The following is a 21,068-nucleotide window of genomic DNA, read 5'->3' as shown; positions in this document are numbered from 1 at the left end:
TTCCATTTTTGGTGTACGTTGGTTTTTCGAGTTAGTTAGGGTTACCTGTTTAGTCTACCAACAGCGGAAGTGATGCTTGGCATTTCAAAATAAATCAGGATGTTCATTTCACTTCCCTGTAACTTTATTGGGTTATAATTTGGGGACGGAGGAGAACATGCAAACTCCACACACAAATGCCCAAGGGAGAATCGAACACCAATCTTCCCGATCTCCAGACTGTGCCTGTGTGGTTGAAAAAACCTTTTCATGCAAAAAATGCAAGTAGGTTGTGTATAAACCTGTGACACACTCCTCACCAAGCGGGGGCGGTAATGTACACCAACAGCAAATCCGCCACTAGGCGACGACGAAGAAGAAGTAGAAGTAGAAGTAGAAGAAGAAGAAAGGAAAAGGTGGTGAGAAAGAAAGCCAGGAAGACGAATGGCTAACAGAACAGTTAAAGATGCCAACAGTATCCACGGTACTAATCCACAGTATTTAGTGGAGAAGATTATCCGGACTCGAATCTATGAGTCAAAGTACTGGAAAGAAGAATGTTTCGGTCTGACAGGTAAGTCGCGTGTTGCTCAGCAAGCTAACAGTAGCGTCACATTTTTTTGTATGTGTTGAGCGGTATTTTTAAATGAAACTTTTTATACGACAGAACGATGTCCACATTTTATATGCATAAGTATCCTCAGTCACGATTTCAAGCGATCTTCTTATTAAAAAGGAATTTGACCCAAGTATCGAAACACCATCCATGTGATCAACCTATGTTTGCACTTGCACAATTAATATCCACGCCTCATTTGAAGCAGGGTGTACGCATAAACCACGAAAAGTCATAACAAACCTCCTGCTCGTGCTTGAATAGTAACAATGAAGAAACAAAGCGGTTTAAAGAGGCAGTCCGCACCACTTGGTGTTCTAGCTAATGTCACTTCTGGCAGGGCCGGGAACCACTGAATCGGATTGATTGCGTTTTCCTTTTTGTTCTTCCACAGCGGAGCTGGTTGTGGATAAAGCCATGGAGCTAAGATATGTCGGTGGAGTGTTTGGTGGAAACATCAAACCCACTCCCTTCCTTTGTCTCACGCTGAAGTTGCTGCAGATCCAACCTGAGAAGGACATCATTGTCGAGTTCATCAAAAACGAAGAGTTTAAGTGAGTATAAAAGTGAAGTTTAATGTTTCAAAAGATGTACTTTTGACATTGCTCAGCCCCTCTATCCTGTTGCTCTCTGTTCCTCTAGTACAGTGGTGTCCACTGGCCAAAGGGCAGCCTGTGACTTTTTTTTTATTAGCCCATGGCACATTCTAAAAATCCAATTTAACACGAAAACTTTAAAAAGAAAAAAACAGCAAAAATTGAAAAATCAGCCGTAATTTTACAAGAATATAGTGAAGAAAAAAAGAAAAGAAAAAAGTTTTAATCAAACAAGAAAAAGTCGTCATTTTGGGAGAATAACGTCATAATATGAGGAAAAAGAACATCATTATAGTTGTATAAAGTTGAAATATTAAAGAATATTATATTTTTAACAGTTGTTGTAATATAATATAAAATAACAAAGTTGTCATTTTTGCAAAAAAAGGGTTGCAGCAAAAGTTGTAACGTTACACGAATACAGTCCAAATATTGTGGGAATAAAGTCATAACTAGCAGAAGATAATTTAGGGAAGAGTGTAATTTTGCAATAATAAAGTTATATTAAGAGGGGGAATAAAACTCAATTCTACAAGAACAAATGAGGAAAAGTAATGTCACTTTAGTTGCAAAGTTGAAATATTAACTATTAACTCATTCAATCCCAGCCATTTTTCAAAAACAACCCCTTCATTACCGGTCATTTTAGACGATTTTAAATGATCTTTCAAGGCACACAGAATATTGTGTTCTATGGCTATATAAACATGGAACCTACCAAAAGAAAGATTAAACTTTTGTCAGGAAAAAAAGTTTGTTTCTACCTTTTCCTGTTCTTTAGTAATCAGTAGTAGAACATACAGTAGGTAAGTTTCGGGAAAATATCCGTTCCTGACTAGAAAGGGAGAAACCAGCTCTTTGTGAAAAGATACATTTCAAGCATAACTTTCACTTTGACACAAATATTTTGACAGCTTGTGACAGTTTAATTATCTACACCACAACAACTACACCACAACATAAGCAACACAAAAAAGTATTCAAATAACTATTTACAAATATGACGCCATGAACAATTTCACATTTGAAACTAAACTGTGTGTGTGCATGCGTGCCACGCGTGCGTGCGCTAAAATTTCCCTACAATGCGTAACTTTCTGCACGCTACACTCCTCCATGCTCTTCCACTTCCTCCTTGCTATTGAGTGTGTTTTTACATGCAAAAGAGCCACGTCAAGCTCTTATCAAATGCACTTCTGCCACCTTGTGGCCTTTTTTATGACTTAAAGCGGCATGAAAAGGTACCTCTTTTATTGAGCACTTGCATCATCACCTGTTTTTGCCTCTGGCGCGAAACAACGTAAAAGACGTATAAATACATCTTTGGTATTGAATGAGTTAAGAGGAAATATATTTAACTTTTTTTAATGTCTTGATATTCTGACAAACAAACAAAGTGGTCATTTTTGGACAGTTTGGGGGAAAATTTCTAATATTATGGGAAAGGTCGTATATCACAAATAACACATTTGCAGGGATTATTTAAGGAGAAAGTTGAAATGTTTGGAAAATAAATTTTAAAAACCCCAGCAAAAATGTCGGCAAAAAGATGAAAAAAAACAGTTCATACTAATAATAGGCTTTTTCCACTTATATCAAAGCTGAGATGTGGTTTTTTTTCTTTCTTTATTTATATTTACTGTGTGTGTGTGTGTGTATGTGTGTGTGTATATGTATATGTATAGTATACTAGTATATACTGTATATATCAAAATATGGATACTTTTCTCAGAGTGAGGCACACTGTTTACGTTGATACATCCGTACTGCAGGAACAACATATATATATATATCTCTCTTCCTTCACATTCTGTAGAGGTGCCTTGAAATATCTTTTTTTTGTCAATTATTGCTTTATAAATCAAATTAATGCAACGTGCGATGAGTATAAACACATTTTTCATGGAAATGTGAAGATTGGACTGTTCTCTCCATTTATATTGCAGTCCTTTACACTGTTAAATAAATAAGTTGTGGCAATGGGTTATTAATAAATCCCTAACATGTTGTTATTTGTTTTTAGATATGTCCGTTTACTTGGGGCCATGTACATGCGGCTAACGGGCACTGCGGTGGATTGTTACAACTACCTGGAACCCCTCTACAATGACTACAGGAAAATCAAGACCCAAAACAGGAATGGGGGTAATGATGTGTTTTTACATTTTTATTCATTTAATAGTCGTCCGATTCGTTTATTTTGTCATCGAGTGACGATGCTGTTGGGGGCGGATAATACTTAGAAAACCACGTACATTATCGTACATCGTACATTATAGCGATCTAATTTATCTTATTATGTATTGTGTCAAACTAAGACATGAATAACATCAAATTAAAAGCACAAAATGAATGCCGACCCCTCATCCAGCAGTTCAAGTTCCAGCTGACGTGTGTGGTAAAAAAGGCAGTGCGCTAGCATGAATTAACTTGAGACAAATGTTCACATTAGCGCTCAATAAGTCATCAAAACTTACCTTTATACATTCCCACATAGTTTCAGCATTTGAGACCAAATATGAGGTGAAAGAAAAATTGTAAAAATACAGTAGTAGTCTATTTGTGTGGCATGAGATAAAGTTAGCACACACACAATGGACATGCGGCAAATGAGACGGATGTAACAGAGAGAATCCGGCCACTTTTCAAAATAAAACATTAAAAAAAATGAAATAATGGAAAAAAAATTCTTTCTGTGTGGCCCGGTACCAAATGACCGGGGGTTGGGGACCACTGCTCTATAGCATATGCAGTATATACATTCATACAATATGTTACTTAACCTTGTTTTCAAGTTAAGTTTTAAGGTGTGGTGGCTTTTATTTTGTAATGGAGGGCCGCCACGATCAATTACATGTGGCGGAAACCCTGTTACCTGTGCATTTCATATTTTAATTGTGTTTGATAAGTGTGTGAGGCATGTTTAGGCCTGAAATCAGTGAACATTGGCAATTGAAGAGAGAAGGGGAGTGTTGTGGAGCTGAATCTACTCTAATAATTGCAACAGTCGCTCTTTTGTTGCAAATGTTGATCTAAAATCGGAGGAGAACATCAAGCCAGCAGGAGAGTTTGGAGAGGGAGGAGCGAGCCGTGTGTTTTTATGGGAGTATCAAGTGCCAGTGGTTTTTCGGCGGACACTTGCGGGGCTCCGCTGTATTATACCAAACATCTGATTCGGGATAGATGAGGTGAAGAGGTGTTTCTAATAAAAGCCTCGTTTCAGAGTTTGAGTTGATGCACGTGGATGAGTTCATCAACAATCTTCTTCATGAGGAGCGCGTGTGTGACATCATCCTGCCCCGGCTTCAGGTAGCGTTGAAAAGACGTGTTCATCCGTGACATGTTCACACCGCAACCACCGGTGACGTTTGTCGTGCAGAAGAGACAAGTCCTGGAGGAGGCCGAGATGTTGGACCCGCGTATCAGCGCTCTTGAGGAAGACCTCGATGAAGTGGAGAGCAGCGAGGAAGACGACGAAGAAGAGAGGGTAACGACGCACGACGTTTGTCTTCACGCCGTCGGTCAACCGTGCTGACTTTGTACTTCCGCTTACAGCCAGAGAGAGTCGCGACCCCTGAACCTCACAGACGTGGTTACCGTGACGACAGAATTCGCCGCTCCCAGTCGCCTCGTCACAGACGCAGCCGCTCGCCGAGACGGTCAGACTTTTAGTTATCCATCAACGGCCATTAAGAAATCATACCGGTCAAGTACTCGGTATTGTAGTACTCAAGTACTCCTTTCTTTTCTACCAGGAGGAGCAGATCTCCAAAGAGACGAAGGTAAAAACGTAACCGTTGGCGCAAATCCTCACGGATTTTGATTTCTGGCATGAAGTGGTTTATAACACTTGAAATGTGTATGAAGCCTTTCTCCTAGAAGGGAGCGCCATCGCAGTAAAAGCCCCCGCCGCCACCGCAGCCGCTCTCGAGAGCGACGCCATCGGTCTCCAGGTAAGCTCTCTGACGTTTATTGAGCGGGCGAGCACAGGTTTGCCTTTTGAAGTTAGACAATCTGTAAAGCAAACGTACACAAGATATCCGGCATCTGCTCGTTGATCAGAGAATTGGCGGCTGAATGTAAAGTTGCGGAATCGTTTACTTGATGGCAATGTGCACTCTCGTATTCTGTTTGTTGTAAACATATTCTTTTATTTAAAGATCAAACGTAATCATACATTATTGAAAGCCTACATGTACGCTGGTGTGAAAAAGTTTGTCACACTTGAATGTTTCAGATCATCAAACAAATTTAAACATTAGTCAGTGACACCACAACTCAACACAAAATGCAGTTTTTAAATGAAACCTTTTATTATTAAGGGAGAAGGAAAAATATAAAAGAAAAAGTGTAGAATCATAGATTATAGAATCATATTTAACTAGAGGCAAATTCCTTGTTTGTGTTCGCCTAGTTGGCCAATAAAGCTGATTTCTATACAAATTCTAGTCTATATTTCAGTGTAATGTTTATTGCTGGTGGTCTTTTTTTCTTTTTTCTCTTTTTAAACAGGTCACCACAGAAGCCACAGACATCGCAGCCACTCAAAGTCACCAGAAAGGTGAAATTATTTTTAAATTATATGTGTAAATAAATTATTTGAACCGTTGTTTTTACAAGTGGAACGAATGATCAATTATTTCATTGAAACAGGTGTTTATTTTGAGTTTTTTCCTACTTTTTTTGCTCAGATCTTTCAATCAACTTATTTTAAAAAATGCAAATATGTAAATGTAAATATGTAGAGGTTGTTTTTATTTTTTATCTGTTTGTGGTCAAAATAACTTAAAAAATTCAGGCCAATCACAATATGTGAATCACAATATGGGGGGGAACTATGGTGCTTGACTGAGGTCTGTGCTCTGAGTGCTTCTGTAGTTATTTAAACCCTTTAAATGGCCATTTGGTTCAATGATATCATTTTTTTTTTTAAGAAATACACACACACTGAGTTATTTTCCATATGATACATGTTGAGATGCAATGGTTAAAGTTAAATTCATATTTTAATGTCTTTTCTGTTCTGCCACAGGAGTTCCAAGAAGAGTCACAAGAAGAGTCGAAGGGGAAACCAGTAGTTTTTTTTTTATTTTTATTTTTTTTACACCTAACTGGCATCTAAATTGTGATCGGCAATTCTTTGAAGTGGACTGCCGATATGTGACTTATTTTACTGTGCCAGTTTCCAACCTGTCTTGTTGATATTTCCAGCTTATGTTAGCTCATACTGTATCATTTTCACATGATTAAAGTCACTGGTTATTACCTTTGAATGCATCCTGAGAATTGGAAGAACTGTGACTACAGAAAAGTACATTCCAATTAGTTTTTTTTTTAAAGTAGTAATTGTGTCATGTACAGTGTTTGTTGTTGGTAGTGGTCTTATCTTGGAAAATTTAGTATGAATTGCAAATTTGTGAGTTTTCAGTAATAGAATAGCTCTTTTTCCACCGCAGGAACTTTTCTCATTTACCTGGGATTTTGAAAAACATTGACACATTTTACGATTTCATTTTGTGTGCGTTTTTTTTTTTTTTAATGGGCTAGTTTACCCCACACACAAGTTGTATATGTTTGTTTCATTAAAAATAAAAACATATCTCCCTAAAGTAAGAAGTAAATAAAACAGAACTCTATCTATGTAATGGACTCCCACAATAAAATGGTTTTCGTTAAAAAAAATAAATAAATAGGGGGAAGCCGTAGCATTGGATAGTCACGTGAACATCACGTACCAACCACTTATAAATGTTTTGACTTAATGGATTCAAGTCGATCACAGGTCACATTTTAACACATTTAAAGTTAAATGGCTTCTTGTGGGTTAGAAAATATTTGACTTTACATATCCCTCAACTCGTCAAAGCAGCAGTGAATGGTACGATATTTGTCGTACGTCATGGTGACGTATTTTAAACAGCTTTACGAATGTTACGTACGGACACCGCTGCTTCGTAACGTAAAAATGGCGGACACTGAGCTTAATGATCCGGACGCAGTTCAGCTCCACCAGGAGGTCGTCGAAAGGGAACGTAAGTAAATGACACCCGCTTGTTGTTGTTCTTTTTTTACGCATTTTGTTTTACTGTTGGAGCTGGAGGCATGCTTCCGTCTTGGCAATATTAGCTGTGGTCCACAAATTCAAGTTTGTTATCGCTCAACTTAACATGGGCCTCACCACGGAGCTCCGCCGTAGGACCCAAATAATAACAAAAGCGTAGCTTAGCTTACGCTTAGCTTAGCACGTACAATATATCCATCTTCACACTAAACGTTACTCAAATGTATGTATTTTTACCAGCAGATTGTGTTATATTTCATTTGGACGCCAATATAATGTCGCAGCTGCATAACACCACCTACGCAAAAAAAAAAAATTAACTGTAAACAATCCAAACACGACTTGTGTAATGCTTTTATATCACATACCAAATGAAATCTATAGTTTTTATACCTTAACTGCCACCAATAATCACTCAACTTTTAAAACTCTGAAAAGTGTCAATCATTCATCAATAAAATTCAATTGTCGGCATTTGTGCAGTAAAGTAACAAAATGTAAAACATAAAACTACAAAGCTTTTGTGTAAACAGCTTGAATGAGTTTTAAAATGAAACAGAAAAACAGGCAATTCTCCAATACATACACTTCTCAAATATTAAATACTGTATTTCTGATTATGGCTATAACTAAATTGAAATATTTAAGCTTTGGAATTGGAAAAGTAGTACAGGTCTAAAAATAATATTGCATCAAAATCAATTTTATTCTAATATGACATAGAGGCTCTCCAAACTACTACCCTGCACCTCATTTATTTTGTGGTTTTCTAGTTAAAATGGGGGTGCTGTTATGACAGAAATATAAAAGACCTGATTAGAGCTGCACCTGATTAAAATATTTCAAAGTTAAAACAAATCTTAATCATCTTAATTTAATATTTAGAGCACTTTATCTGATGTGACTCGTTTGGTTCCCAAAGGTTTTAAGTGTGTGTTTTTCTGAAGGCTTAAATTAAGTGTTGTTATTGTTACTTTATAATGAATTAGGATTCTTTGGCTAGTAATTCATAGGTACTTTTGTGTGCTTTTTTTGTGAAGAAGCTGATAGTGAAGGTGTGCCCTCAACTGATGAAACTCCCGAAAAGGCAGCAAAGGATGAATCTGCTGCAGACAGCGATGCCAAGCCCTCAACCACTACTGGTGACTACAGTATATACAATTTATGTTGTTTTTTTTGTATGTGTAGAGATCTCAACTCAAGTCTTACAGTCATTTAGCTCAGGTGTGGGCAAACTTTTTGAATCGCGGGCCACATTGGGTTAAAAAATTTGATTGGGGGGCAGCCATCTAGACCCAGTATAGGTGGCATCAAACAGAAGGACGTACTTGCTCACGGTGCAACGAGACGAAAACACAACACATCCACAGCAAGTTAACTCGTCACATAAATCAACAACTCAGCGCTAAACGTAACACTTGACTTCAAAATGTTATGTCTAAATGCCCGCAAGGCATGCTGGGTAGTCCAGCTGCAGCAACAAGATGAACTATGGACAATAAAACATTGGCTATCAAGAGTATGTTAACTCCTCCTCGACATATTTTGCAATCAAGTAAAAATGCGACAAAAGGGTACCACAAGCTACCCAGCATGCCCTGTGGCGGGAATATGTGGGTGTTTTTTTGGCATGGGTATTGCACATAGATATTTCTCTGTATTCCCACGTGGTGCAGTAGGTAGGTTACTTTGTGTGTCGTGCGTGTTGTGTTGTTTGGATGGCTTTTTTTGTACAAGCTACAGATTGCATCTGAATATTTCGGTGACTCTAGCGTCCCACACTAGCACCGTTGCCGTCTACACTTTCCATGTTAAAGGTTTAAAATAAGGAATTTGGAAATGCCCGGTAGGCTGGGTTTGTGGCCCGCTGGCCGCAGTTTAGCTCAAGAATACGTAATAGCTGCGTGGTAAGAATGCCCTCATGAGTTCCTTTCCAGCGTTAACAGTGTCCTTGCCCACAGACAGACACATCTCCATCCAAACTAAACTGGAGGACCTTGAGATGCTGGTGGACCTCAATGGTGGTGAGTTGACATGAAACGCACCAGATGACAAACTGAGAATAAGTAGGATAGAAGGGGAATTAATTTTTTTTTCTACCCACCAGCAGGGCGCAAGTCTTGTCCTCTGTGTCCTGAGGAGAAGTTCAAAGCATGCTACAACCACAAGCTGCGCAGACACCTGCATAACCTCCACTGGAAGGTGTATGTGGAGTTTGAAGGTGGGGAAGCAAAGCAGTCCAGAGACATTCATTGGTTGCTTTTCCAGACACATCGCCTCTTTTCTCTATACATGTTTTTTTGTTTTTTTTTACGTTTATTAGGCCAGAAGATGTGCATTTGCCACTTGCCCTGTAGAAATCCCAAACCAAGTTTGAGTGGAGATCAGGTGAGCCGGCAGTGTCTGTGAAGTTATCTATGAAATATCTTCCATCCCCAAATATGCTGTATTTACAGTGATCTCTTTTTTTGAGAATTGCAATGATGTTGTTTATTTTCAGGAATGTTTACCAAACAAAGACATTGACTTGGTATGCAAGTGCATCAACATTACAGAAAGTAAAAATTGCATTTAATACAGACAAGATGTGTAAAAACTTTAATGTTTTACTTGTTTCCCACCTTATGTTCGGTGTACAGTCATCCCTCGCCACATTGAGGTTCGAACATCGCTCCCTCACTCTATTGTGTTTTTTCAAACATTAATTAACTCATTCAATCCCAGCCATCTTTCAAAAGACATCTCTTTCGGTTCCGGACAGTTTAGACACTTTTGACTGATCTTTCAAGATATACAGAATATTGTGTTCTATGGCTATATAAGCATGGAACCTACCAAAAGAAAGATTAGACTCCTGTCTTTCATCAGAAAAAAAAGTTTGTTTCTACCTTTTTCCGTTGTTTAGTAAACATCAGTAGAACGTAGGTAAGTTTCAGGAAAATATCAGTTCCAGACTAGAAAAGGGAGAAAACCAGCTTTTTGTGAAAAGATACATTTCAAGCATAACTTTTACTTTCGACACAAATATTTTTTGCTTTTGTGACAGCTCAAATATCTAAACAACTATACCAACATAAACAACACAAAAAAGGGGTTATTTTAAAAATAATTCAATAATTCAAAATAATTTATTTACAAATATAACATCAAGAACTATTTACAATTTTCACATTTGGAACGAAACTGTGTGCATGTGCGTGCATTAAAATTTCCCTACAATGCGTAACCTTTTGCACGGTACACTCCTCCATGCTCTTCCACTTCCTCCTTGCGGTCGAGTGTGTACATGTACATGTAAATGATCCATGCCGAGCTATTATCAAATTGTAGCTGTTTTTGTGGCTTAAAACTGCTCTAAAAGTGACATCTATTAGTGTGCAGTTGCGTCATCACCTCTTTTTGCCCCTTGTGCAAAAAAAATCAGGCGTTCGGGTTTATAAAAATGTATAAATATGTCTTTGATATTGAATGAGTTAACAGCTAGCACCAAGTCTATCTGTGGCGGTATGTATAATGTATAATGTATAAGTGGTGGTCTGCCATACGGGAAAGACCACAATTTGTAGTACACGTGTATCGGTCTTAGCATCATTTTTGTATCTGACTTGACAAGGTCTGACACTATGAACTGCTTGTTAGTCAGTGGTCATGATTGACTGCAGATTGTAGTGTCTCTTTGGCAGAATGAAAGGATTAATCTGACGGTACTCATTGGATGGACCAATATGTAGAGCAATGGGAAAGTGCAAGGAACCCAGTGGAGATCTAAGAAGGAGAATTGTAGATTTACTTAAATTGGGAAAGTCTTTTCAGGACATTTCTGAACAACTAAAGCTTCCAAAGTCATCATTTGTATATAAGCACAACTTATTTGGACGTGTCACCACTTTGCCAAGGTCAAACTGTCTTCCTCAGATGAAAGGAAATTGGTTAGGAACAACCCAGCAACATTTAACCAAATATCATCTAATCTGTTTTCTGTCTTGATGTAGTTCCCAGAGTGAAAATGATATGTGTGGATCCTTGTAGGTGTCGGGGAGACACGTGGCTCACTACCATTGTGTGGTTTGCTCAGTCACAATCGCCCGCAAGACTGACATGGTCAGCCACTTGAAGCGCCACATCAACAAGGGAGAGACTAAGTCAAGCTACTCGAGCGGCTCAGACGTTCTCTTAGAAGAGCCTGGTAAGAAGTTGAGACGATTGATCACACGCTTCACACGAGGCTGCGACTCAGCCGTTCAGAATGTTGAGATCAAAAACGGTAGTCATCAGCTTAATTGTGTTTTTGTTGGCTTTTACTGTACTGTACTATTACAATATTTACAAGATTTTCTAAAGCCAAGCAATATTAGTATGCACTAAAATGGTGTCTAACTTAAGAGTAGTCATTGTGCAGCCTTTAAAGCGGGAAATGAGTCAACACACAGCCATTATTGTGTAAATATCTGGCAACACCTCACAGTGAACATGTCCAAATTGCGTCCTTGGTGTGAATATTTAGTTTGAGCACCGTTGTTCTCCAGCACTGCCTTAATCCTCTTGGGCATGGACTTGATCAGAGCTGCACTGTTGTTAATGGAATCCTCTTCCGCTCCCCCACGAGGACATCACTGGTGGACGTTAGACACCTTGCGCTCCTCCACTTTCCTTCTGCTTGAGCAGAGGCGTCAAACTCGTTTTCACCACCGGCCACATCGCCATTGTGGTTGCCCCCAGAGGGCTGCTTGAAACCATATACTGTAACTCGTGATATTATTCCGCGTTTTATTACTGTATTATCACTTTCATTCAGCAAATGTTTCACTAACAACCTTACTATTGTATAATTCATTTTAAATGGGTTTTGACAACAAAAAAGTAACAATTTTCTGCCAAAATTAACAGAACAAATACATTTACAAAGAAAGATCAAGTGTCTGTTTGATTTTTTAAAGTTATTTTATTTTGTTATTATTTTTACTAATATAAATATATAAAACATAAAAAAACAAAATATATAATAAATAAATAAATAAATAAAATGATATATATATTTTTTTAAGTATCTTTTTGACAAGCAGGCTTTTGCGGGCCAAATTTGTCCCCCAGGCCTTGGGTTTGACCCCTGTGTGCTTGGGGATGCATCGCAGGAGCTCCCGGGTTCAGTTGTGAAGGAGACATTCTTGTCCACTCCGTCACCTTCACCTGCAGCTTCTTCAGCAAGACACTTGCCACCTCGGAGGCGTGTTTGGCCTCCTTTTCATGTCGGAAAACCGACCTCTGCTTCACAGTGTCACATTACGTGTTGGCATTCATGTTTCCCCTCAGTGAACCGCAGCTCCCCCAGTGGCGGCGGCGCTCGTGCAACCCCAGACCGTGACCCTACCACCACCATTGCCAGCTATTTTGACAATAATGGTCGCGTGTTGACACATTTTGACTGGATAATAATCAACCCTGCTGTACAAGCGCTACACTGACTACCCCGAAGTACTGATTACGTCCCTCAATGTACACTTAACATATAAATTGTGTTGCAGGCCACACGGAATCAGAAAATGGTTGCTGAAATGTGAGGGGTGTTCAGTAAATATACCGTGGAACTCTAGTAAATATACCTCAAATTATCTCTTTGTGTGATTGACAGCATCATCTGGTCAGGTGTATGAAATCATGAAAGAACTGGACACAAATGTCCAGCTGCTCCCCATGTACAACACGCCGCAGAAAAGTGAAACGTACTTCAACCGCAAGATGAAGAGCAACAGGTGTGTTAGAAGAAACACTGGCGACGCTTCCTCGTGTGCAGGGAACAACCTTTCATGCTATTTACACCCTGCTCACGTGCGGAGATGTTGCACCAGGTCTGTTATTAGTCAAAACATATTGGAATACAAGTGATATGTAGTATTCTGGTCACTAGGAGGCAGTAAAAACATTGTGACATGACCTGACCAATTTTTTGGCTTCCTAAGTTTAGAAAAAGTAAATTTGAGGCTAACTGGTTAGCCGTCTTGAGCCCCTGCAGCATAAGAGTTTCAATGTGGTGTGAACAATGAATAATAGCGAGTGAAAAGGTGACTATAGGGGTGTTATTTCATGTCTACAGGGCTCTGATAATGTTAAAAGCCGTATTTAGAAAGTCATAAACAGGTTTTATGTGCTCAAATTGAATATTTTCTTCGTTAAAGGGATAGTTCGGATTTTCTGACATGAAGTTGTATGACATCCCCATCAGCAGTGGACTATTTCAACCGTGACAAATGCAAATGTGAACTCATATTGTTTTGGGAAGCCAAACTCTTTACTTAACTGACCCAGAAACTATGTTCCACCTCACGGAAATCCCACCACAACTGGACTCGCAGGACCAAATTGGGGGGGGGTTTAAGTCACTGTTGATGTACTACACTGCTGATGGGCATATCGTACAACTTCATGTCAAAATATCTTTCCCTTTAACATTGAATCCTTTGTCGTGGAAATACATTTAACACAGTTGCGTCTGGGACCAAATAACCGCTATAAACGAGGGACGACTGTATATGGAGGCCGGCAAAATTATCGAGTTTATTTTCATTTATATGTATTTATTTATTTATTTATATATATATATATATATATATATATATATATATATATATATATATATATATATATATATATATATATGTGTGTGTGTGTGTGTGTGTATGTATACATATATACATATATATATATATATATATATATATATATATATATATATATATATATATATTTATATTTATTATCACGAGACTTTTTTTTTCTGAACGAGAAATCTCCTCACATTTTAATCTGGCGAGATCTTGTGACACTCCCTACTTTTCCTACATGTTTCAGACAGCTGGTCTTCTGCTCGCTGGCTGTTTTGGCTAAAGAGAGGAGCCCTCTGGAGTGTTTGGATGCTTTTGGAGCCACAGGTGAGACATTGAACGTCTTTTGTAAATTGTACGTTTGGAGGTTGATGTTGGTGTGCTTCCCCTGCTTGGTTGTCCTGTTGTGGGCAGGGCTTTGGGTGGCAGATGAACTTGGGTGATGATAATGCTGAGGCGGTATGGGCATGTTCATATGGAATAATGTGGTTTCCATGATATGTTTTACCTTGTTTACAGTGGGGAAAATAAGTATTTGATCCCCTGCTGATTTTGCAAGTTTCCACCCTTATAAATAAATGAACAGTCAAGCCTTTTATGGTAGCTTTATTGTAACAGAGACAGAATGTTAAACAAATAATTATAAAATCCTGATTTGTATGTTTGTGTGTGTCAGGCATCACGGGCTTGCAATGGGCCAAGCATCTTCACAACGGCGTGAAAGTGACCATCACGGACATCAGCGAAACCTGTGTGAAAATGATCAAGGAAAACTGTGAACTGAATCAAATGCAGGTGGATCGAGGCTCAGAGGTGGAGGAACCTGCAGGCGAAGTTAAAGACGAGCCCATCGCCACAGTGGAAGTTGTGAAGATGGACGCCAACGTCATGATGCACTTGCGGCCCTTTGACTACATGTAAGTTAGGTTTGGTTACTCATCAGGTTTGGTTCTCCGTTGGAAAGATGTGCCGCCGCCTGTTGCAGCCGTTAGGAGAAACGTGCTTGTCAGGATGTGACTAGGGCTGCGACTAACAGTTATTTTAATAACAATTAATTGGTTGATTATTTTTTCGATTAATCGACGAATTTGATTTTTTTTAAAGTATTTTTTATTAGTATTCAGAAATAGAAGATTGACAGAGCAAATAAGTGCACAAACACCAGGTTTCTGCTTGAATATGCCAAATCTCCGCGACATTAGGGTCGCGGGGGTATGTGGAGCCGATCCCAGCTGACTTGGGGCAAGAGGCTAACCACTCGGCCACCGTGCGGCCTGCCGCTTGAATATTCTGTTGAATATTCTGTTGTATGTAAATAGCTTCAAATAAAACAATAAACGTACACAAAAATAGTAGGAAAGTGGGAGGAAACCGGAGAAAACCCACGCACGTACGGGGAGAACAAGCAAACCCCACACAGACATGCCCAAGCGGCGATTCGAACCCAGGCCTTCCCGATCTCCTGACTGTGTGGCCAACATGCTAAAATAAAGTTAAATAATAAAAAAATGTAAACCGCTTCAAGTAAAACAATAAATGTACACAAAAATACAATCGTGATCGTTTTCTTAGTCGATTAATCTGAAACTTGTTGTTTCAATGAATGGAGTAATTGGTTAGGCCCTAGATGGACCAAATCAATATGAAGCAAACACCTACAGTTAGTCATTGGGACCGCAACATATTAGCAAAAATGCATCATGATAAGTGTGAATATCTTGTTTTGGTTAAAACACAAAGATAATAGGTCTGCTTTCATGGATAACGAAGGAGTTTAGAGAATATTCACATTTCATAGGCTGAAATCAGAGGATTTTTACATATTTAAATCCAAAAATGATTAATCTATTAAAATAGTTGTCGATTAATTGGGTAATTGATTAACCATGGATTAATTGTTGCAGCTCTCGACGTGACGAACAGTAATACAATGTTTGACTCTTTCAGTCACTTGGATCCCTTTGGTACGGCTGTGAATTACTTGGACGCTGCCTTCAGGAATGTCCGAAATATGGGCATCGTCTCCGTGACGTCCACAGACACCGGGTCTCTTTTCGCAAAGTCCCCCAACGTGACCCTGCGGCACTATGGCACTCACATCGTACGCACAGAGTACTACAAAGAGCTGGCGGCGCGCACGGTCGTCGCCACCGTGGCAAGGTAAGATGAGTGACTCTGTCGATGCTGCGGTGGTAGAAGCCAAGGTGATTTCATGCTGCGCTGCATGGTTTACTCTGCAGAGCAGCTGCCCGCTGTAACAAAGGAATTGAGGTGCTGCTGGCAGTGGCGCTGGAGCATTTCGTCTTGGTGGTGGTCCAAGTCCTCAGAGGTCCTACGCAAGCCGACGAGTCGGCAAAGAAGCTGAGAAAACTGGTTCACTGTCAGTGGTGTGAGGAAAGAATCTTCCTCAAGCACGGCAACATGGTCGATGGTGAGTTCAGAGAGCACCTCCAGGGTAGGATTTTCCACTTTTGCTCACTTTTGGGTTTACAGGTACCTTTCACACCTCAAGGCACAGTTATTTTTTCATTTTGACGTTCAACATGAGGCCTGAAGTCTGAGAAGGCATATCTTCAACGTGTGTATTGAATAAGTTAGAATGCAAATATAAAGTGTAATTCAAACACTTAGGTAGACATTTATGATTTTTTTTTTTTTCAATCAGGCGTTCTGGTTTTTAAAGAACGTATAAATATGTCTTTGGTATGGAATGAGTTAAATAATGCTGGTCATGATACAATTTTGTAAAGCTGCACATTTTTAAGTTGAGAAACATCCGTTTAAGAACAAAGTGAAGTGCAACGTATGCAACTCAGGACTGATACCGTGGCTCTTTAGTTTGCTGCAGGTGTACTAGCTGCGTTTGATTCTTACTGAAGTATGATATGAGATTAGAAGTATTCAAGGACGGTGCCTTACTTTCCCACTCGCGGTGCTTTACGGTCTTTGGAAATTGCGTATTTACAAACTGTAGGCATTCCAGACCGGGTGTGTAGAGTATGACATCATCACTCGCTCGCCAGTATCATTATGGGCAGAACAAAAACGATACCGATATCAACCAATATCGTATTTTTATGCCAATACTGAAGATCTTAAGGACAATTGGAGGTCCTTGGACTTTCTCTAAAAGCTGCAGTAGAAAATGATCACTAAATGATCACTCTTGGCAATTGAAACATTGCAGAACTCTTTAGCGCCACCAGCGATTTCAGTGAATGTATGCGTAGATTTGAGTCTGTATGTATAATTTCACCCTGTGAGAAAATCCCAAATCAATTCAAGATGGTGTAGCCAATTCTTGTATTACACTTCTTGTATTTAACAATCATTAAGAAAATGTGTTGGTTTCTTTCAGGGACGCTGCCCTGCAACTGTCATGGGAGTCTGCCGGGAAAAACCGCCGTGCAGCTGGGACCATTATGGTAAAGCTATAGTTCTATTCAATAGAATGAATATGAATGACTGTTGAAGGATGTTTGACACTGTCTTCATGCTCATACCAAAAGACATTGTTGCATTCTGAGTCACATGTTTGGTCCGGGTTCTCTTTGCACACAATACAAACACCTTTAAGCAGCTACCTTGACGCAGTGTTACGTTGGTTCAAATGACTCGCTGCATTCTGATGTCAATTTACCATTTACTCTTGGAGATTAATTTAACAGATTCAGTTGGTATGGACATAAAAATGTCTTTTTGACACACAGCTTGCTCTGCCCCCTCCAAACACTCCTCCTAGCTTGTCATTGACTTTCTCCGCCAATTTCAGATCAGCATTTGCAATAAAAGAGATGAATCTCACAAACGTCCCCCCTACTCTCTTCAATTGGCATTGTTCACTCGTGACACAATCCAGGTTTTATCCCCAAATACGCCTCACACTCATTGAACGTACTTAAAGTGTAAAATGATTGGTTGTGTTCACCTCTGCAAGGTTTTAGGCCGGATTGGCTGTCGAAAATAGCGCTTTCGTAGCCAAACAAAACTGCACACAACTACCATGCATTCAAGGACCACTGAACAAAGCGGGAAATTTCAATGCTTAATGGAAAAAACATCAGTGAAGCTGTGAAGACAAAAACGTGTAAAAATTGTGTTTCCTTTCTAATCTGTATTATTACATATTTTCAAATTATGACCGATTTAGGGGTGAATGAGATGCGTTTTCTGCAGAAGAGAGAAAAAAATCTTTAAAATATTTATATATATTATATAATTTCACATAGTTATTTATATAAAATAAAATATTATTATATACTGTATACATAATATATATATTTATTTGTTTGTTTGTTTGGTTTTTTTTTTACCAAAAGTCGGTGAGTAATGAATAATATTATCTAACTTTGACCAAAAAAATCAATGCATTTGCTGGGCAAATATGACGTAAATGATGCTTTAATATGCTAAAAGCAAGAACATGTCTTCATTAGTTATTGTGTTGCGTTTATTGCGGGGGATAGGTTCCCAAAATAGCCCGCAATAAGTGAAACCCACAAAGTAGCCAGCTTAATTTGACAGGCGATAACATATTCTCACATTTCTCTGTTGTTTAAACACTCTTCAAAGTGTTCAAACCTTCATTTGAATTTTAATGATCAACCTTAATGATCGACGCAAGAAATTATTAAGCCACTCAGGCATATTTCACTCCTGCGGCCGTGCCTTTTTGTCCCGGTGCCGTTCCGCTGTACTGTAGCGTTTTTGTATCCTTGTTAAAACATATTGTTGCAGACAAGTGAAGATTCATTTACAAGCTAGCAAGCAAGCTAGCTAGCGATGACACAGGAGACATGTCAGGACGGCACGAAGGAGATTGATTGATTGACAATGGTCTACAGCCAATCAGGCCCATCAAACAATGGGCGGTGTAGAGAGACAGACGAGAGAGGGAAGAGATAGACTCTCAACTTCCCTCAATGCAATTCCTCTTAAAAGGCCAGGCTCGGCCTGTAACAGCGTTCATACACTGCAATAAAAATTAAATAAACAAAAAAAATCTGCGAATCTGTGAAAGCGATAGAGTGAGGGAACATTGTATCCTGAGGGTATGGTAAGCTCTGACACCATCTAGTGGCTATGGGAGGAATAGCAGCGTGGGGGGCCAGATCTTGCACACAAAAACAAGTGGTTTGCAAGAATGCTTAAGACATAAAGTTTTACTTTTAAAACTTAACTGAGATGCAAGGCAGTAGCAGTTAATTGTTTTTAAAGTGACACGCGGTAGGATACATGTCATGTGACTCTAGAAGGTTGAAATGCACAAGAAGATGTTCACAAAGGCTTAACTTGGACTTGCAGGAAATGACTCGTGTGTGTGTGTGTGTGTGTGTGTGTGTGTGTGTGTGTGAGTGTACAGGTCTGGCTCTTTGTTTAACACTGGCTTTCTGAGGAAGATGCTGTTGGCAGCAGTGCAGCACAGTATGGAGGATATCCAGCCACTCGTCAAGACTCTCCTTTGCGAGTCTGAGTGCACCACCTTAAAGCCAGTAATCCACGGGGCGTCTGCGTTCACCAACCAGGGTAAAAACATCCTCATTGTGTGTCTGCTGCTGTGACAGCAATTGAGCTGTGTGGATTTCACCTTCCAGTAGAGTGCGGCGTCATCATTAAGACCTTACAGAGTGACGAGGAGTCATGTCCCGCTGATTCATCTGGTTAGTCGCGATCAATCTTTAACTCTTTCACTCACCTTTTAAGGTCATTGAAGTTAGTTGGGTTTTTTTTTTCTTTCCCGGGCTGCAGGAAAGAGGAAAACGGGAGAGGAGTCCGGCAACACTGTGAAGAAGCTCAAGTCGGATGCGTCTCTGGAACATCCACCGTTCTACTACAGCATCCACCGCCACAGCATGCGCGGCATGAACATGCCCAAGTGAGTACCTCGTACCTTTTTTTTGTCTTTTGTTAAGTAGCTCCATTATGGAAAATAGACTCTGCAAAAATAAAAAGACATCTTCTGTCTGCGCTCCCACTTTTTATGAGCTGAAGTCAAACTTTTTCTATGAACACAAAAAACCTGTTTCTCTCAAAGGTTGTTCAAATCCATCCACCTCACACGTGTGGCATTTCAAGATCTTCTTAGATAGCATGATTGTTGCGCAGGTGCGCCTAAGGCTGGCCACAATAAAAGGCCTCTCTGACAGTGCTATCGGCATTTCTGCGAAGTAGGATTCCTTGTTAATGAATGGAATATTTTCATAGTTACAGTATAGACAACAGTAGCCCACGTTAGGGATAACTGTGCCTTTTGTGAGATAATTCAAACCTGAAATAAAAGCCTGTTGTTATTCGGGCAATCAGGTATGGTGCTTGTGTGTCTCACCGAACATTACAGTAACATTACTGACAACTAGTGACCAGTGAATGTGTCTCCTGAATGCCTTACATTTGTATTTTAGTTTATTTAGCCATTTTTATGCTTATGAAAATGCTGAATTTTGACAAATAGGTTGGATTCGAGCACAAAACAGCGTGATTTGTACATTACTTTTGAAGAACCTTGACAAAGTGAAGCTGAGAAATTTAAAGCACGACGTGGCGAGGGATTACTGTAGATATGAGTACGGTAAATAAGTATTTACTGTCATCTTCTGTCAAGCTCATGTGAGGACACAAAGTAGATATTAGATGGGGCCCGAGTACTTTCTCCACTTTGCAAGTATGCAAACTGAACGTAAAGTGGTGATGAGTGTGGTGATATTCTTCACACCTTCTCTACAGGTTAAATAAATTTCTTCAGTACCTGACAGAAGCTGGTTTCCGGGTGAGTCGTACTCACTTTGACCCAACGGGGGTTCGAACAGATGCCACACTGGAGCAGTTTAAGTCTGTCCTCAGCAAATACAGCATTCCCGCATGTCCCAGCAAGGTTTGTGCCACTCAGCCGAGTGTGAGCCAAGACGCAACAATGTGAAAGTGAACAGCAGCCGCCACCATAAACTTGTCTTAGTTTTTTTTGTTGTTGTTGTTGTTTTTGTTGTTTCTGTGACGTCATCAGTTTCTAGTTGTGTTTTTAAAATGAAGACTTTTGTATTTCGTAATGTCATAACCTACTTTTTGGTTCTTTTGTCATTATAATAATAAAATTGTTGTGCAAAAGGGAGTTTCTTGTAACTTAGCAGCGCTTTAACAAGTTTCCTCAGCTACAACCTTATTTTCTGAGAAGCATCCAAAGGTGAAATTGAGACAGAAGGCTGGGCTTAAGACTTGCAATG

The 21,068-nt window shown here is 39.4% G+C and overlaps 2 protein-coding genes across 4 annotated transcripts; both read left to right on the top strand.

Moving 5' to 3' along the window:
- The first annotated feature begins 360 nt into the window (after positions 1–360).
- prpf38a (pre-mRNA processing factor 38A) lies at positions 361–6,456 on the top strand. Its single transcript, XM_054789637.1, has 10 exons — positions 361–553; positions 990–1,149; positions 3,215–3,336; positions 4,415–4,500; positions 4,571–4,678; positions 4,747–4,850; positions 4,947–4,973; positions 5,059–5,144; positions 5,704–5,752; positions 6,224–6,456. Exons 1-10 carry the CDS (start codon positions 424–426, stop codon positions 6,267–6,269), a joined length of 918 nt encoding a protein of 305 aa, XP_054645612.1. The 5' UTR covers positions 361–423; the 3' UTR covers positions 6,270–6,456.
- A 693-nt stretch (positions 6,457–7,149) lies between these two features.
- trmt1l (tRNA methyltransferase 1-like) lies at positions 7,150–20,945 on the top strand. Of its 3 annotated transcripts, none has more exons than XM_054789163.1 (16): positions 7,150–7,223; positions 8,293–8,394; positions 9,214–9,276; positions 9,360–9,473; positions 9,576–9,640; positions 11,282–11,438; positions 12,882–13,002; positions 14,099–14,178; positions 14,528–14,768; positions 15,799–16,011; positions 16,092–16,282; positions 17,210–17,276; positions 19,214–19,377; positions 19,449–19,511; positions 19,600–19,726; positions 20,575–20,945. In XM_054789163.1, exons 1-16 carry the CDS (start codon positions 7,157–7,159, stop codon positions 20,765–20,767), a joined length of 2,028 nt encoding a protein of 675 aa, XP_054645138.1. In that variant the 5' UTR covers positions 7,150–7,156; the 3' UTR covers positions 20,768–20,945. The 3 variants fall into 3 exon arrangements, with proteins under 3 accessions (XP_054645138.1, XP_054645137.1, XP_054645136.1); XM_054789162.1 differs by having other exon boundaries at positions 9,363–9,473; positions 19,446–19,511; positions 20,575–20,938; XM_054789161.1 differs by having other exon boundaries at positions 19,446–19,511; positions 20,575–20,938.
- The last annotated feature ends 123 nt before the right edge of the window (positions 20,946–21,068 follow it).

This window comes from Dunckerocampus dactyliophorus, chromosome 10, assembly GCF_027744805.1.
Source record: "Dunckerocampus dactyliophorus isolate RoL2022-P2 chromosome 10, RoL_Ddac_1.1, whole genome shotgun sequence".
Classification (NCBI taxonomy): domain Eukaryota; kingdom Metazoa; phylum Chordata; class Actinopteri; order Syngnathiformes; family Syngnathidae; genus Dunckerocampus; species Dunckerocampus dactyliophorus.
This window is presented reverse-complemented; position numbering and strand designations above follow the sequence as displayed.

Coding starts and splice junctions, on each gene's coding strand:
- prpf38a (XM_054789637.1), top strand. CDS start 424: ATGGCTAACAGAACAGTTAAAGATGCCAACAGTATCCACGGTACTAAT. Junction 554..989: donor AGAATGTTTCGGTCTGACAG/GTAAGTCGCGTG, acceptor GTTCTTCCACAG/CGGAGCTGGTTGTGGATAAA. Junction 5,753..6,223: donor CACTCAAAGTCACCAGAAAG/GTGAAATTATTT, acceptor GTTCTGCCACAG/GAGTTCCAAGAAGAGTCACA.
- trmt1l (XM_054789161.1), top strand. CDS start 7,157: ATGGCGGACACTGAGCTTAATGATCCGGACGCAGTTCAGCTCCACCAG. Junction 9,474..9,575: donor GGTGTATGTGGAGTTTGAAG/GTGGGGAAGCAA, acceptor TACGTTTATTAG/GCCAGAAGATGTGCATTTGC. Junction 9,641..11,281: donor CAAGTTTGAGTGGAGATCAG/GTGAGCCGGCAG, acceptor GGATCCTTGTAG/GTGTCGGGGAGACACGTGGC.